Raw genomic sequence first — 18,391 nt, forward strand, 5'->3', positions numbered from 1 at the left:
GAGGAGGTGGTGGAAGCAGACACAAAAGCAGCATTCAAGAAGCACCTGGACAAATACATGAATAGGAAGGGAATGGAGCAATGTGGAACTTGTAAGTGAAGACAGTTCTAGTACGAAAAGGCAAAATGTGTCTTTACACGCTTGGAGGGCCGAAGGATCCTGTGCTGTATTGTTCTTTGTTCTTCTTTGTTCTAACATCAGCAATTATGACCAAAGGCCAGGTGAATATCCCAATACGTTTGTTCTCAAAAAAAATAATTAGCAGCAAGCTAGCAAGCCAAAATACAAGATGAAATGGACATTTTAATAATTATTATAATATTGTTTTGGGGTAGCTACAGATTGCCAACTGTATCAAATAACCTTATCACACCAAATTTCATATCTTCTGCAGTGAAAAAAAAGGATCTTTCAAAAAGTGTAAGTTTACCGAACATGCTCGAAAAAATTAAGGAAAGGCCAAAAGTAAACAGAAGTTTCCGCAATCGTAAGTATTACATAATATAGAAAGTATCAGAATTGTTCAGTACATACAGATTTTCATGGAATTAACAGCAAAGTGCTTGAGAAACTCATAAGGTTAGAGCTGTCCACATATACTGCCAGATCTGTTGCATTTCTCTACGTCTTTTCAGATTTCCAGTATGTGCGGTATATTGCTTTTATTTTATGTTATAATGTGAAATTATGTACTTTAGTGCAATTGCTAAGGCAATTGAGTGTCAAATGACATGAAGCATGCAAACAGACATTTTTGCTGTAATATATGCTGGAAATCGCTTGCTATGGACATTTGTATGCATTCAGCTAACATCTGCCAGGAATATGGGGCAAGATTAGAGTGGTGTTGAAAAAGCACAACAGGTCAAGCAGCATCTGAGTAGTAGGTAAATCGACGCTTCAGGCAGAAGCCCTTCATCAAGAATGCTGCCTGATCTGCTGTGCTTTTCCAGCACCACTCTAATCTCCAGCATCTGCAGTCCTCACTTTCAACTATCTGCCAGGAATATGTAGAGAAGACAAATCATCACTTCACAGTACAATGATCATTGATGTGAGTGGTGCCACCTTGGAGCTAGCATACCAGGCAATGCTCTCCCTGAACATTGAATTTAATTGAATTTATTGTCATGTGTACGGAGGCACAGTGAAAAGCTTTGTCTTGCGAGAAATGCAGACAGATCACAGAGTTAAGTAGCATAGATAAGTAAATAATAGGTAAACAGCGGCAAAAACAAAAACACAGGTTTGAGAGTCCATTCAGTATTCTAACAACAGCAGGATAGAAACTGTTTCAAAACCAGTAGTACGTGCGTTCGGGCTTCTGTACCTTCTCCCTGTTGTAGAAAAACATTGCCCGGGTGAGATGGATCTTTGAGAATGCTGGCAGCCTTTCCTTGACAGCGGGCCTGGCAGATGGATTCTATAGATGGGAGGTTAGCCTTTGTGATTGTCTGGGCTGAGTTTACCACTCTCTGTAATCCCTTGATTTCAATAACTGCAGGCATAAAACATTCTGTGTGGGGCCAATGGAATGAAACACCTAAAGATGTCAAAGAAAGTTCAAACAGACAGTAATGTCATTTCTTGTGACTACAAAGGTAATAAAGGCGTATGAGCACCCTGATCAATAGCAAGCCTCCCACTGTGAATAACGTCCCAAACTTCAGGCACATTTTGTGTTTTTTTATGTTGAAGAATCCATAGACAGAGGTTTAAAGCTAGTTTTCACTCTCTTGGTGTGCATCAGAATACTGAATATTCTGCTGTGTGCCAATCTACGTACAACTGATAGCATGGGAGTGAAGGTCACAGTCAAAAAACTACTCGCTAGATACCCTAAGTTTCAGGTAAAGATTTCGTCCCTCTGAGTCCTACATAACAGATTTTTTAAAAAAATCAACTGATAAAACCAAAAATCTCAAAAATTGTCTGTTCAGTTACCGATGTCAATCCTGTTGGTAACTTCCACTACAACAGCTGTACCATTCAACTAGCTGCTCGTCACAAACAATTCAAAGATAAAACCCCTTTTTTTTAACTTTGATTCTTTTGGGCTCACCTTTTATTCCAATCTGTATGTATATGTTGTATTTGTATTACATTTAGGAATTAATGAATACACTTTCCTGTGAATTGAAGAAATCCTGGTTAAATTGTCTCTTTTTAAAACATAAGTTCCTTCTGTGTCTGAGAGAGAAGAGATAATTTTGAGATTAATCTTGTTACAACAAACAAAGGGGATTGCTTTTTTCTTACAAGTGAACCTAATCAACAAGTCAAAAATCAAGCAAGACTCTAGAATACTTTGTAAATGGTCTATATAATTTTATTTGCATTGGAATATAACTGTCTCTCCACATAACAAAACTATCATGAAGCAAAACTCATCATTAAGGATCACCAGACCGTTCTGTACAAGTCAAAGAAGTTAGTTCTTTGTCATCTTATTTGAAATCTGCAGGGTCTCCTGAAAATCATTTACAGTTTATCATAATGTATAACTTAACTTTGCTGGTATAATAGGCTTGCTCTTTTTTTCTTCATTTCTCATAATGTAGCAAAGCAGCTGTCTTAGCTCTTCCTTTGTTATTTTTCCTTATTCATTTTGCTGGCAATGAAAAATACATGTCCTTGAACAATACAGTCAGTCTACCATATCTTATTTTTCAATGTAGTTTGAACAGTAAGCAATTACAACTAATGCCTTTGTGCTATTGGCATTTCATTATGAATGACCTGTTCCTCATTACACTATCCAATTAGTCCACTTTTGTAATTTTGCTTTTATTGTCCTGGCTCCTTATACATTGTTCTTCCTTTTCTGCTCATACTTTAACTCATTGTGCTTTTCACTAAGCATTAATCTGAAAATCCAAGATTTTAAGTCTCGTTCCTTTATTTATTTCATGGTTCATGAGTGACTGTTGCCCTAGTAATTATCCCTCTGTAATCCTAATCTAGCCTTCAGCAAGAGTTGGAACCAAGAAAACGATGTGAAGTTGCTTGAAGTCCTTCGGCTGGAAAGTTTTAAAGTGCATTTCAAAGTCTACTAAGAAATAATGTTCTTTGTTTTGTCAATAATGAGAATATAACATTAAATCATACTGGACCCACCACGTAAACACAGTGGCTACAAAAGCAAGTCAGAGGTAGGAATACTGCGGTGAATAGCTCACGTCCTGACTCCTCAGAGCCTGTCCACCATCTGCAAGGTACAAGTCAGGAATGTGATTGATTATTCTCCACTTGCTTGGATGATTGCAGTCCCAAAAACACGTAAGAAGCTTGGCACCATCCAGAACAAAGGAGCCCGCTTGATTGGCACTGCATCCATTCCCTCCACCACCAAAACTCAGTAGCAGCAGTGTGTACTATCTACTCAATGCACTGCAGAAATTCACCAAAGGTCTTCAGACAGCACCTTCTAAACCCATGATCACTTCCATCCAGAAGGACAAGGGCAGCAGATCCATGGGAACACCATCATTTTTACATTTCTCTCCAAGCCACTCATCACACTGACTTGAAAATATATCAGCATTCCTTCACTGCTGGATCAAAATCCTGAAATTGCCCTTCCTAATGGCATTGTGGGTTAATGCACAGCAGGTGGACAGTGGCTCAAGAAGGCCACCACTTTCTGAAGGGCAACTGGGGATGTGCAATAATTGCTGGCCAGCCAGCAATGTCCACTTCCCTGAAGTAAATTTAAAAAAAAATCAAACCAGACAATTCTAAAGTGGTATTGTTTGCAGTTTCCAGATAATGGTTATTCTTATACATTAGTTTGTTTATTGACTGTAGAACAAAGCATGTATCAAAAGTTTATTTAGAGTATTGATTGGAGAAAATGGAGAACTGTGATGAGAGCAACATGGTGACTTGGGCTTGAGTATCATAGGAATGTGGGAGCAGGATAGACTACTCAGCCCATCAAGCCTGCTTAAGTGTGTTCACTTCGATCATGATGGATCTGTTTGGTGACAACATCTCCTTCCTCTGGTTCTGTAAGTTTCAATAGACTTTCATAACCAAATCTATCAATTCCAATTTTGAAATTTTTATATAACCTGGCCTCAGCAGTTTCTTTTTCATGAGCGTGGGCAGCACGGTGGCACAGTAGTTAGCACTGCTGCCTCACAGCACCAGAGACCCAGGTTCAATTCCCACCTCAGACAACTGACTGTGTGGAGTTTGCACATTCTCCCCGTGTCTGCATGGGTTTCCTCCGGGTGCTCCGGTTTCTTCCCACAGTCCAAAAATGTGCAGGTTAGGTGAATTGGCCATGCTAAATTGCCCGTAGTGTTAGGTGCAGGGGTAATTGTAGGGGAATGGGTCTGCGTGGGTGCGCTTCGGCGGGTCAGTGTGGACTTGTTGGGCCAAAGGGCCTGTTTTCACACTGTAAGTAATCTAATCTAAAAAAAATTTCTATTAACACCAACAAGACTGAAATTTTAAGTTTGCTTGTTCAAACTGAACAATTACCCATAGATTTGTCTTAATATCATGGATAGATTCCATCTCTGTTAATACATTAGCAGGAATAATGATAATCTTGTTGGGGTGATGCCATTAAATTGAAAGTGAGGTAACATTATCCTTGTTCAAAGAAAAAGGGCAGAATAAGACTGGGAAATAAAAACTCATTCATCTCACATTTAAAGCTCTGATGAGGTGTTATTGATCTGATGCATTACCTCCACAGATGATGGCACCTTAGCATTTTCTAGCATTTCATTTTTTTCCACATTCATATGATCTGAACAGAGTTTGATATTACATTAGTTCAATTTACTGCCACTTTTCATCCAGGAATGCCCACTGTGAAAAACCTCTTCATCTCTCTCTGTTGAGATTTCCACTTCTTCCTTCTACTGTATTTATCTTCACAATTTTCTATTTCGTTTTTCATGGTTGATCAAATATATGTACAAAAGAACACTTTAACAGTGATAGTTCCTTTCTTAGCAACTGTCTCTTGCTTCATATTATTTTATTTGGATTTATCCATGATTAGAGGTGATTCCTAGTGATTCAGCACAGCATGAGTTACTGCTGTCACAGCATCAATGATTCAGGGTTAGTTACGCATCACTAGCTGCAACTAACCATGCCCTTCCAGACCATTCTTCCCTTTCACTTTCTTTTTCTTGCATTCCTTATCATGTGTGCATCATTCTTCTTTTGACCTTTTCCTTTCTGATGCTGAAGCATCTGTCATTTGCAAAGGACTCAGCATTTTTTCTTACACCCGCATCTCAATGTATTTAAGCCTAGCAGAACAATAATCTCTTCTTTGGTGATATTTGTCTCTGTGGCCATTTCTTTGGCCCAGAGTCATCTTCTACAAAACAGACCTTTATTTCCAATATTCATAATTCTTGTAAAGGAATTCTTATGAAAGTACATTCAACTTGAAAACAAACTGTTTTCATTTAACAAGCTCTGCTAATACTGCTGAGTATTTCCAACATTTGTTGTTTTTAATTCTTTCTCCTATTGGTGCCTGGTAAAGTAATGAAGTTGATCAGGAGAAAAAAATAAATCTTCTTGATTTTATTGAAGAGCCACTATCCACCACCACCAAGTGGTCAGGAGAAAACCAGTTATTTTTGGCCTTTGACAAAATTTTCCCGAATACATTGATGTCACAGTTAATTTCAGTCCTGAAATGAAAATGCATTGAATATGTGGATTATGATATATACTATATATTTATCTTGTTTGATTAAATCATATGTCTTAATTCTTTATTCACAATTCTACCTATTTACAACATTACAATATCACTACAATATCACACAGTCTAGATTCTCTGCTTACTGATATTAGTATACATTACACACACATTGACTTCATAATGACTGTAAATGAAGTGGGTACCTTTTATATTGAAATATCATGTCACAGATCATAGTGTCATGTGATTATCTTAAAGGTGTGGCCTGTCTGGACAGGATTCTACCATAATACAGCACCCCTCCTTTTCCTTTAATGATCATGAGCGCTTTCTTGATGACATGTACAAGGATGTAAATACATAACTGTATCTCTATGTTCAGATCGTAACCAGACTTAATTCTTATGCAGTTATCATAATATCATAATGTAGCAATGCATCAAGATGTTTGTGTGCTTTTTTGTCACTGATGGAAATATATCATGTGTAATGGATGTGTGGTTGTCTGATGATAAATCTTTTGTAGATGCTGTGTGACGGATAGTAGATGATATTGAGTTTGGCTATGCTAAATTCTTTTTTCACATGACTTGGCCATTATTCCAATATTCATTTCAGCAACGTGTGACCTATGTTGAACACAATGGCAAAACACCTTTTGATGTACCCATATGTTTATGTGAAAATCTCAAACTCCTTTGCTTTGTTCTGATTCAAGATGGCATAACTGTCTGCATGCTGTTATACCTTTTTCTCTCTTCTTCCTAACAATGTCTCAAATGTAGTTGGATAGTGAGAGTGTGGGAGGGAAGAATTGTGTGGATGTATCCACAACATCAGCACTGCTGATTACGGTTAAACCATTCCCATGGAATATTGCATACTTTTGACACAGATTTTTCAAAAATCTTTGCAGATTGCTTTAAGTTTAATGATTGTGGCTTTTATAATGCAAAGACTGTATTCTGTGAGAATATTCAAATAAGGATAATGATAGGTGAGGTAATACATTGAACACTCCTTTTCCTGCACATAACTTTGAAATGTGTACTGCATTCTGCAGTTGGTCGCAAATTGTTAAGAGGCAAAATACTGAATATAATGGTCAATGTGCTAACAATTGTTGTACTAGTACCATTGTTAATTTGTCTCACAAAAGGATATTTGGTGAAAGAATCAGTTACATGGAATATAATAGTTCTTTGGACATGGAAGTGGAGGTGTTGGTTTTAGACTGGGGTGGAAAAGTCAGATGTCACGTGACACCAAGTTGCAGTCCAACACTTTTATTTGAAATTGCAAACTTTTGGAGTACTGCTCCTTTGTAAGGTGAAGTCTCAGAAAATGTCTTGTGTGGAAGGAAAGGTTCTCTCAGTTGTTAAGGTTAATAGAATTGGCATGTTTCACATGACTTGAATCATTGATGAAATGTCCAGATATCAGTATTATATTAATGCTGGGCAAAAATAAGGATTTATACACTTTTCTTCTGTGCCCATCTGATCTATATTGGAGATAATGTTTTTGTCTGATAGAATTATAACCTATTTGCCTTTGAAGATTACATTCTTGGAGAGTCCTAGTTCATCTCTGAATCACCAGAATGAATGTACTGGCTTGATGCCTTATTGAATAAATCCAGGCCACTTGATATTTTTGAGTTGTTGCAGATGACCATCTTCTGACATAACTTGTTGAACCTGCCCTACTCTGTAACCAAAGTACACAAGATTGATGTAACGGTTGGAATCTTTGGTGTTGCAACTGGTTGGAATTGTTAGGTCTATGGAATATAAGTATGTATAAGTTCATGCTTATTGGCAATTAGGGGGCCAATCTGTTTCAACAATATAAAAAGTTTCAGGTCTTCATCTGAGGAGCTGTATTAGCATTTACGGTCGAAAGCACAAATGCACAGGTTGTTGAACCCATTGCAAAGTTAGCTTATCTTGTGTGAACTGCACCACACTGCGCCAATTTGCTAAGTACATCTCATATAAAATACAAACAGGGATAATATTTCCAGATGCACCAGTTTTGATTTTGTCTATTTCTTTTGGAGTATATCACTTGGATTGAGATGAGGGCTTCAAATTTTATAATGGCATTCACGCAGTGTGTGAAATTGTACTAACTGACTGGAATTCATAAGCTGTAACGTGAGAGTTGGCTCTTGGAGTTTGTTGAGCACATATGCTTTTGTGCCATGGGTGGAGCTTTGGAAGTTTCTTTGGCATTATACCTTGGTTGGCGGCTCTTCCTACATATACTGTGGAAAATTCTGTTGTGCTTTGTGATTCTCTGGATTGTGTCATGTTTTAGCCTAAGGTTGTCTTGTAGAGCATATCTCATTTATGTTACAAAGCACTGAATCCTGTGTTGGTATGTAAGATAAATCACACCTCATGCAAGATTTGGGAGTTTCACTGAACCTGTTGGATGGCTGCAATGATTGTTCGATGTTAAAGTAATTAAAGATAATGCAAAGTATGCTACTATTGCATCAAACTTGCATCTTCCAGCAGAGTGACATTGGGAATGTCAGTAAGTGCTTTCCTGAACGATTTGCTGGCTATATAGGTATTGGTCAGTTCATAAGCCTTTCGGCTAAGAGAGCAACAATGAAATTGCATTTCCATACCTATTACGTTGACATCTACTGACGAACTGGTCAATCACCTTTCATTGCTATTATCAGTTTGGCATAAACTCAAACATGTGTATCCTGAAATTCAAGGTTTAAGTTGCTCATCCAAAATCTGAACAAATGCATTACACCTTGCTCCAATCCTCCACACTCCTAATACCTCCTCACCTCTCCCTATTTTTTAGATTAGATTCCCTATAGTGCGGAAACAGGCCCTTCAGCCCAACAAATCCACACCGACCCTCTGAAGAGCAATCCACCCAGATCCATTTACCTACTCTCTACTAATGCACCTATCACTATGGGCAATTTAGCATGACCACTTCACCAGACCCGCACATCTTTGGACTGAGGGAGGAAACCGGAGCACCCAGAAGAAATCCATGCAGACACGGGGAGAATGTGCAAACTCCATGCTGACAGTCGCCCAAGGTTGGAATCGAACCCGGGTCTCTGGCGCTGCGAGGCACATTGCCACTGAGCCACTGTTTGGGATGGTGAGGCTCGAGAATACTTTAAGACTAATAAGGAGGAGATATTATATGTTTTATCAGGCATACAAGTGCACAAATCCTCGGAGCTAGATGTATACAGGCTGTTATGGGAAGCAAGGGAAGAGATTGCCAGGGTTATAGTAGAGCTATTTAATACCTTACTGGCCACAGGTGAAGGGTTAGATGACTGGAGGATAGCAAATGCAATTCCTTGTTAAAGAAGGGCAGCAGAGATAGGCCAGGTAATTACAAACCAAAAAAGAACCAAAGAACTACGGATGCTGGAAATCAGAAACAGGTCAGGCAGCATCTGTGGATAGAAAGCAAAGTTAACATTTTGAGTCCAGTGACCCTTCAGAACTAATTGTAGCTAGGAAAAGGTTGGTATATGTGCAAGAGAATGGGTGAGGGAAGGGGGAAGGAGTGAGCAATAGGTGGAGATGGAGCCTAGGGAGAGCGAAAAACAGTTGGGCAGACACAGGAATGAGTAAAGGTCAGCCTGGTAGAGAATGAAAAGCCACTAATGCATTGATGGTGAAACAACAAAATAATTAGAATGAAAATTCTGTGGAGAGAGGAACAGAACTTCTTCAAGTTGGGCATACCTGGAAGAAATGTGGTAGTGAGCTAAAACCTAAACCAAAAACCCAAGAACTACAAATGCTGAGAATTACAGACCAGTTAGTTTGACTTCAGTAAAAGGAAAAAAATCTAAAGGGCAGGATTAATCAATACTTGGAAAGACAGTTATTAATCAAGACTTGTTAGGACAGGATTTGTCTGATTAATTTAATTGAAGTTTTTTGAAAAGGTGACTAAATATATTCAGGTTAGTGCAGATATACATAGACTTCAGTAAGGTCTTTGACAAGGTCCCAGATAGAAGGCTGATCAAAAGGTAAGACCGTATGGGATCTAGAGCAATTTGGCAAACGGGATCTAAAATTGACTTACAATAGGAGGCAAAGAATGATGTTGGAGGGTTGTTTTGTAACTGGAAGCCTGTGAACAGTGGTGACCACATGGATGAGTGCTAGGACCCCTGCTGTTTGTTATGTACATTAATGAATTTGATGTGGATGTAGAGGTATAATTTATAATTTTGAAGGTGACACAAAAATTGTTCGCATTGTTGATTCAGAGAAGAATGGTCCCATGCTACAGTCTAATATTGAGCAGCTGGCAAATTGGGCAAAGAAATGGGAGATGGAATTTAATCCTGCTAAGTGTGAGGCAATCAGGTAAGGAAATTCACAATAAATGTTAAGTCCTTATGAAGTACTGAGGAACAAAGGTTTACACGTCCATAGTTCCCTGAAAGTGACAACATAAGTAGAGAATGTGGTGAAGAAGGCATATGGGATGCTTATCTTCATTAGCTGGAATGTGGAGTAGAGGAACAAGGAAGTCTTGTTACAACTTCGGCGCTTCGGCGGGTCGGTGTGGACTTGTTGAGCCAAAGGGCCTGTTTCCACACTAAGTAATCTAATCTAATCTAAAGTAATCTAATCTAATCTAAACTTTATAAAACATTGATATGGCACAGGTGGAATACTGTGTGCTGTTCTGATTGCCACACTATCAAAAGAAAGTAATTGCACTCAGAGGGTGCAAGAGGTTGCCTGGGATAAATATTATGAGGAGATACTGACTGGGCTAGGTTTGTTTTCTTTGGAGCAGAGGAGATTGAGAAGGAATGTGATTCAGATATACAAAATTACGAGGGGCACAGACAGAGTGGATTGTGAGAATCTCTTTTCCATGTCAGATGTGTCTAAGACCAGAGGGCATACGTTTAAGACAAGAAAGAGTGGTTTATAAGAGATATATGAATATAAGAATTTTTTCACTCAGAAGATAGTAAAAATATGGAATGTGCTGCCTGAGGGGGTAGTTCAAGCAGATACTTTTGCAACATTTGAGAATCCCCAGGATGAGCACTTAATATGCCAGGGCATAGTAGGCTATGGACCAAATGCAGGTTAATGAGATTGGTGTAGTTTGGTGTTTGGTGATCGGCAAAGACACGGTGAGCCAAAGCGCCTGTTTCTGTGCTGAGTGACTCTATTTTCAGTGTCTCTTTTCTTTAAGCTGCATGCAGTGATACTTTATTCCCAACATAATGCAGGAGGATTGGAAAATATGCCTTCTTCACCACATTCTCGACCTATGCTGTCACTTTCAGGAATCTGTGGACTTGTACACCAAAGCACCTTTATTCCTCAGTACTTCATAGGGACTTAACATTTATTGTGAATTTCCTTCCCTTATTACCTCACACTAAGCAGGATTATATTCCATCTCCCATTTCTTTGCCCAATTCTGGTTTAGGTCATGCATAACTTCTCTTTGCTAAAAATTTATACAGAGTTTAGGTGGTCTCTCCAAGTAAACTTGTTTGCTTTGCTGTCTGCTGAAAAATATGTACGTATGCTTCAAGTCCTGCTACATTCCACCATCATCTCTACGGCTGATGGTGTTGATGTACACCAGCAGTGGCAATGACAGCCTGCTTTATGTATGTTGTAATGTTTTCATCAACTGCATAAAAATTATGAATGCTGGAAATGTGTTGCTGGAAAAGTGCAGCAGGTCAGGCAGCATCCAGGGAACAGGAGAATCGACGTTTCGGGCATAAGCCCTTCTTCAGGAAGGATTCCTGAAGAAGGGCTTATGCCCGAAACGTCGATTCTCCTGTTCCCTGGATGCTGCCTGACCTGCTGCGCTTTTCCAGCAACACATTTCCAGCTCTGATCTCCAGCATCTACAGACCTCACTTTCTCCTTAAAAATTATGAATGTATCATAATCAAATCAGTTAATCTTGCAGTATTAATTAGATCCTGAAAATTCAATTTATTGCTATTACAGTGCTTTGAAGTGTAAAATATCTAGCTAACAATGTAAGGTATCAAATTTAAACAGAAACTTTAAACTTAATTGAGTTGTCTTCAAATAATTACATTTCTCCATGTATATTTATCTCCAAATGTGGTATCTTCTGTCATTTTTTCTATATGTACTTGTGGAGAATTCTTTGTTGTTGAGGACAGGGAATGAGTTAGAAAGATTTATTTAACTCCAAATTGATTTTTTTTTTCCCATGGTTTACAGAGTTATTTTAGCATCCTATACCTCACAGAGATGAATTCAATGCACAGGCTTGCACATAGATATGTTTAATTTCCTTGCTCTCCCAGACTTCTTCATTGAGATCAGAGGTTTGAGTATGGATTGTAATCCTTAACTTGAAAGATGAAAATAAACACTAGTTACCTTTCAAATATTATAACCCTCCCTGTTGTTTGTGCTTTCTGGAGCCTTATTACTGAAAACTCATCAGATCATAAAACCAATCAATATGGTGCCATTCTGCATGCGACACTGCACTTTGTGATCTTGTCATTTATCCCTTCAATTTCTTTACAGAGTTGTAAGAGTCCTATAGTGTGGAAACAGGCCCTTTGGCTCAAACTGGTCTGTGCTGACCAAAATGTGTCCCACACTAACCCTTGGCCCATATCGTTCTAAGCCTTTTTTATTCATGTATTTGTCCAAATGCCATTTAAATGTTGTTAATATACCCACCTCAACCACTTCTGCTGACAGCTCATTCCATATGCATACAACCCTCTGTGTAAAAAGTTGCTCCTCAGGTTTCCTTTTAATTTTTCCCCATTAATCTTAAACTGATGCCTTCTATTCCTTGATTAGTTTAGAATGTATTAATATACATATATGATAAATATTTATTTGAAATGCTAGGTATTTTTGTAGGTGGAAAGGCAAGTTGTAGAGGGATACAAACAGTTAAATTAAGAGATATTGATAGGTTAAGATATTGATAGGCTAAAAGTTGGCGAATTGACTATAATATAGGAAACTGTGAACTGAAATTTGGAAGGGTGAACAAATATTGTTTATCTGTAGAAAAACTGTAGAAAGCTCCAATACAAAGGGACTTGCTGATACTTGTGCAAGATACAGAAAAAGCTAGCATATAGGTGCTGCAAGTTATTCATAAAATATTAGCCCATTTCAAGTGATTTGGAGTATACGAGTAGGAACGTCTTACTTCAACTGTACAAGGTGCTGGCAAGATCACATCTGGAGTACTATGAGCAGTTTTTGTCACCGTTTTTATGGAAATATATAATTTCATTGAAGGCAGTTCAGAGAATGTTCACTAGAACAATCCCTGATATGGAACAAGTATATTATGAACAAAAGCTAAACAGGTTCGTATAATTTTACTGTACAGAGGACTTGTGCCCAATATGTTGGTTCTCCTGCTCCTCAGATGCTGCCTGACCTGCTGTGCTTTTCCAGCACCACGCTCTTGATTTTGACCCATCCTATCTATACTGACTCCCAAAAGAACTACCCAGCTAGTCCTATTGTCCAGCACTATCTCCGTAATCACTGAAATGCATGTCGTTCAAATATATATACAGCTCTCTTTTGAAACCTCGTATGAATCTGCTTCCACCACTCTCCCAGGCAGCTAATTCCAAATCCTAAGAATTTTGAGTAAACAAGTTTCTCCCCATCTCACTCCCAGCTCTCTTAATGACAGTCTTGAAATTGTGCCACCTTGTTACTGACATATCAACCAGTCCAAACAGAATATCTTTTTCTACCTTGTCAAAATTGCTTCTAATTTTGAACACCTCCATATGGTGGGATTCTACATATTGGGGTTTAGAAGAATAAGATGTGATCTCACTGAATTATAGAAGATATTTAGGTTGACATGGTAATTACTGAGAGGATGTTTTCCCTCTTGGGAAAGTCTAAGACTCAGGATAAAGGGGTGCTAATTTTAGACTGAGCTGAGAGAAATTTCTTTACTCAGAAAGTTGGGAATCTTTGGAACTCCTTGCCACAGAGAACGGTGGAGGCAGAGACTTTGTGTATATTTAAGGCTGTGATTGATTCTTGATCAGTATGGAAATCCTGGGTTATGGGAAAATGACAGGAAAGTTGTCATGAGAAATATGATTCGACTCAATGGAGGAGCAGGCTCAGAGGGCCAAACCGACCTAGTCTTGCTAGGCCATAGCAGATAGCAGCTCAGAGTCAACCACTTATTCTGAATCTAGAGTCACTTGTTGGTTAGACCAGATAAGCATGACAGATTTCCTTTTCTGAAGGACTTTTTGGAAACCAGACTTTTTTTACAACAATTATAATTAATCATTATAATTCCACACATTAATTGAATTTAAATTCCTCCAGCTGTTGAAATTGAACCCATATCCCACATCATTAGTCTGAGCCTCTAGGATACTAGTTCAGTGATATTGCAATAATGTGACCATATGTATTCCATGTGATAATGTTACTTTTTGCTAAGCTTTGTTATTTTTTAATGAGATTTTGGTTTTTTTTACTGTTTCTGTTGCTAGGAATCTCTAAGTTGAACGCTGCTTCTGAGAATTGGATAGTGGTGACAAAGACGGGTGATTCGGGTACCAATGCCAATGTTTCCATGTGGGTATATGGTGATAAAGGTATGGCAGGACCGTTGAGGCTTCTGAAAAGCAATAATACCAATATCTTTCTCCCAAATCAAAGTGATGAATTTCAGGTAATCCCATATAACTCTCTCCTTGCTCAAACTTCCAATGCTCGTAGTTGCTCAAAGCACTTAACTATTTCTTTGGAGATTATCAAAATTCATTTCAATTTATTTTCTTAATAAAGAAGTATATTTTGCTAGTTAAAGAGCTGCTACAGTGCTCTGCTCTATTGTTTATCAGCTTAAAAAAACTAAGTAATATGCTTTCAATCTTTAGGTCAGTATGGAAAATGTTGGCCATATCTACAAGATTCGCATTGCACATGATAATACAAGTACAAAACCTCACTGGAAGTTGGATAAGGTACATTGTGCATGACAAAAATTGGATTTGGGAAGGGCTTTTGCAATTTTCTTAGTTACTAAGATTATTATTTACATAAGTATAACTTATTTCAAAATAAGTTATTGGTATCTTACCTGATACAGCAAATTGGCTGTTAAAAAATCACTCCCTGAAATAAACCTATGGCATAACATTTGAGAACTAGATTCTCCTGCTGTGTGACATGCTAAAAGTTTCTATTTTAGCAGATAGAATTCCTCTAAAGGTTTATGACATCATAAAGTGTATACAGCCAAAGGACACTTAGAAAATGCCCTTGCTACACATCTTGCTAGTGGGACAGCCTGCCTCTCCACTTTTGCCATTTTATTAATCTCACTTCCATTTACCTCCAGCTATGCTTGTATCAGAATGTATAATATATAAAGATGGATGGTTGTGGAGCCTTCAGATCCCAGTTCATAGAGCCAAAGAGATGTACAGCAAGGAAACAGACCCTTCGGTCCAACCCATCCATGCCGACCAGATATCCCAACCCATTCTTTTCCCACCTGCCAGCACCCAGCCCATATTCCTCCAAACCTTTCCTATTCATATATCCATCCAAATTCCTCTTAAATGTTGCAATTGTCCAAGCCTCCACAACATCCTCTGGCAGCTTATTCCATACACGTACCACCCGCTGCGTGAAAACGTTGACCCTTAGGTCTCTTTTATATCTTTCCCCTCTCACCCTAAACCAATGCCCTCTAGTTCTGGACTCCCCGACCCCAGGGAAAACACTTTGCTTATTTACCCTATCCATGCCCCTCATAATTTTGTAAACCTCTATAAGGTCACTCCTTAGCCTCCGACGCTCCAAGGAAAACAGCCCCAGCCTGTTCAGCCTCTCCCTGTAGCTCAAATCCTCCAACCCTGGCAACATCCTTGTAAATCTTTTCTGAACCCTTTCACGTTTCACAACCTCTTTCCAATAGCAAGGAGACCAGAATTGCATGCAATATTCCAACAGTGGCCTAACCAATGTCCTGTACAGCTGCAACAATGACCTCCCAACTCCTCTACTCAATATTCTGACCAATAAAGGAAAGCATACCAAATGCCTTCTTCACTATCCTATCTACCTGCACTCCAAGGTCTCTTTGTTCAGCAACACTCCCTCAGACCTTACCATTAAGTATATAAGTCCTGCTAAGATTTGCTTTCCCAAAATGTAACACCTCGCGTTTATCTGAATTAAACTCCATCTGCCATTTTTCAGCCCATCTGGTCCAGATCATGTTGTAATCTGAGGTAATCCTCTTCGCTGTCCACCACACCTCCAATTTTGGTGTCATCTGCAAACTTACTAACTGTACCTCTTATGCTCACATCCAAATCATTTATGGAAATGACAAAAAGTAGAGGGCTCAGCATTGATCCTTGTGGTACTCCACTGGTCACAGGCCTCCAGTCTGAAAAACAACACTCCAAACCACCCTCTGCCTTCTACCTTTGAGCCAGTTCTGTATCCAAATGGCGAGTTCTCCCTGTATTCCATGAGATTTAACCTTGCTAATCAGTCTCCCATGGGGAACCTTGTCGAATGTCTCACTGAAGTCCATATAGATCACATCTACGGCTCTGCCCTCATCAATCTTCTTTGTTACTTCTTCAAAAAACTCAATCAAGTTTGTGAGACATGATTTCCCATGCACAAAGCCATGTTGACTATCCCTAATCAGTCCTTGCCTTTCCAAATACATGTACATTCTGTCCCTCAGGATTCCCTCCAACAACTTGCCCACCACTGAGGTCAGGCTTACCGGTCAAGAGTTCCCTGGCTTGTCTTTACCGCCCTTCTTAAACATTGGCACCACGTTTGCCAACCACGAGTCTTCCGGCACTTCACCTGTGACTATCAATGATATAAATATCTCAGCAAGAGGCCCAGCAATCACTTCTCTAGCTTCCCACAGAGTTCTTGGGTACACCTGATCAGGTCCTGGGGATTTATCCACTTTTAACCATTTCAAGACATCCAGCACTTCCTCCTCTGTAATCTGGACATCTTGCAAGATATCACCATCTATTTCCCTACAATCTATATCTTCCATATCCTTTTCCACAGTAAATACTGATGCAATATATTCATTTAGTATCTCCCCCATTTTCTGTGGCTCCACACAAAATCAGCCTTGCTGATCTTTGAACGGCCCTATTCTTTCCCTACTTACCATTTTGTCCTTAATATATTTGTAAAAACTCTTTGTATTATCCTTAATTCTATTTGCCAAAGCTATCTGGGCGGCACGGTGGCACAGTGGTTAGCACTGCTGCCTCACAGCGCCAGAGACCCGGGTTCAATTCCCGCCTCAGGCGATTGACTGTGTGGAGTTTGCACGTTCTCCCCTTGTCTGCGTGGGTTTCCTCCGGGTGCTCCAGTTTCCTTCCACAGTCCAAAGATGTACAAGTCAGGTGAATTGGCCATGCTAAATTGCCCGTAGTGTTAGGTAAGGGGTAAATGTAGGGGTATGGGTGGGTTACGCTTCGGTGGGTCGGTGTGGACTTGTTGGGCTGAAGAGCCTGTTTCCACACTGTAATGTAATCTAATCTAATCTCATGTCCCTGTTTTGCCCTCCTGATTTCCCTTTTAAGTATACTCCTACTTTCTTTATACTCTTCTAAGGATTCGCTTGATCTATCCTGCCTATACCTGACATATGCTTCCTTCTTTTTCTTAACCAAACCCTCAATTTCTTTAGTCATCCAGCATTCACTATACATACCAGCCTTCCCTTTCACCCTGACAGGAATATACTTTCTCTGGATTCTTGTTTTCTTATTTCTGAAGGCTTCCCATTTTCCAACCGTTCCTTTACCTGCAAACATCTGCCTCTAATCAGCTTTCAAAAGTTCTTGCCTAATACGTCAAAATTGGCCTTTCTCTCACTTAGAACTTCAACTTTTAGATCTGGTCTATCCTTTTCCACCACTATTTTAAAACAAATAGAATTATGGTCGCTGGCCCCAAAGTGCTCCCCCACTGACACCTTCTCTCTTGTTTCCATGCCTTATTTCCCAAGAATTAGGTCAAGTTTTGCACCTTCTCTAGTAGGTACATCCACATACTGAATCAGAAAATTGTCTTGTACACACTTAACAAATTCCTCTCCATCTAAAACTTTAACACAATGGCAGTCCCGGTCTATGTTTGGAAAGTTAAAATCCCCTACCATAACTACCCTATTATTCTTACAGATAGCTGAGATCTCCTTACAAGTTTGTTTCTCAATTTCCCTCTGACTATTGGGGGGGTCTATAATACAATCCCAATAAGGTGATCATCCCTTTCTTATTTCTCAGTTCCACCCAAATAACGTCCCTGGGTGTATTTCCAGGATTATCCTCCCTCAGCACAGCTGTAATGCTATCCCTTATCAAAAATGCCACTCCCCCTCCTCTCTTGCCTCCCTTTCTATCCTTCCTGTAGCATTTGTATCCTGGAACATTTAAGCTGTCAGTCCTGCCCATCCCTGAGCCATGTTTCTGTAATTGCTATGATATCCCAGTCCCATGTTCCTGACCGTGCCCTGAGTTCATCTGCCTTCCCTGTTAGGCCCCTTGCATTGAAATAAATACAGTTTAATTTATTAGTCCTACCTTGTCCCTGTTTGACTCACTTCTGTTCTCAGCTGTACCCGTCTCAGATCAATCTCTTA

The 18,391-nt window shown here is 39.2% G+C and overlaps 1 protein-coding gene across 12 annotated transcripts in view; it reads left to right on the forward strand.

The window, feature by feature from the left end:
* Window positions 1-18,391, forward strand: part of LOC122549101 (lipoxygenase homology domain-containing protein 1-like) — a 344,896-nt gene that overhangs the window by 194,102 nt on the left and 132,403 nt on the right. For all 12 annotated transcript variants that reach the window (XM_043688351.1, XM_043688353.1, XM_043688355.1 and 9 more), the window contains 3 exons: window positions 395-487; window positions 14,232-14,413; window positions 14,622-14,708. In XM_043688351.1, the coding sequence (XP_043544286.1) occupies window positions 395-487; window positions 14,232-14,413; window positions 14,622-14,708 (362 nt within the window). The remainder of the gene's footprint in view (window positions 1-394; window positions 488-14,231; window positions 14,414-14,621; window positions 14,709-18,391) is intronic.

This window comes from Chiloscyllium plagiosum, chromosome 4 (genome assembly GCF_004010195.1).
Source record: "Chiloscyllium plagiosum isolate BGI_BamShark_2017 chromosome 4, ASM401019v2, whole genome shotgun sequence".
Classification (NCBI taxonomy): domain Eukaryota; kingdom Metazoa; phylum Chordata; class Chondrichthyes; order Orectolobiformes; family Hemiscylliidae; genus Chiloscyllium; species Chiloscyllium plagiosum.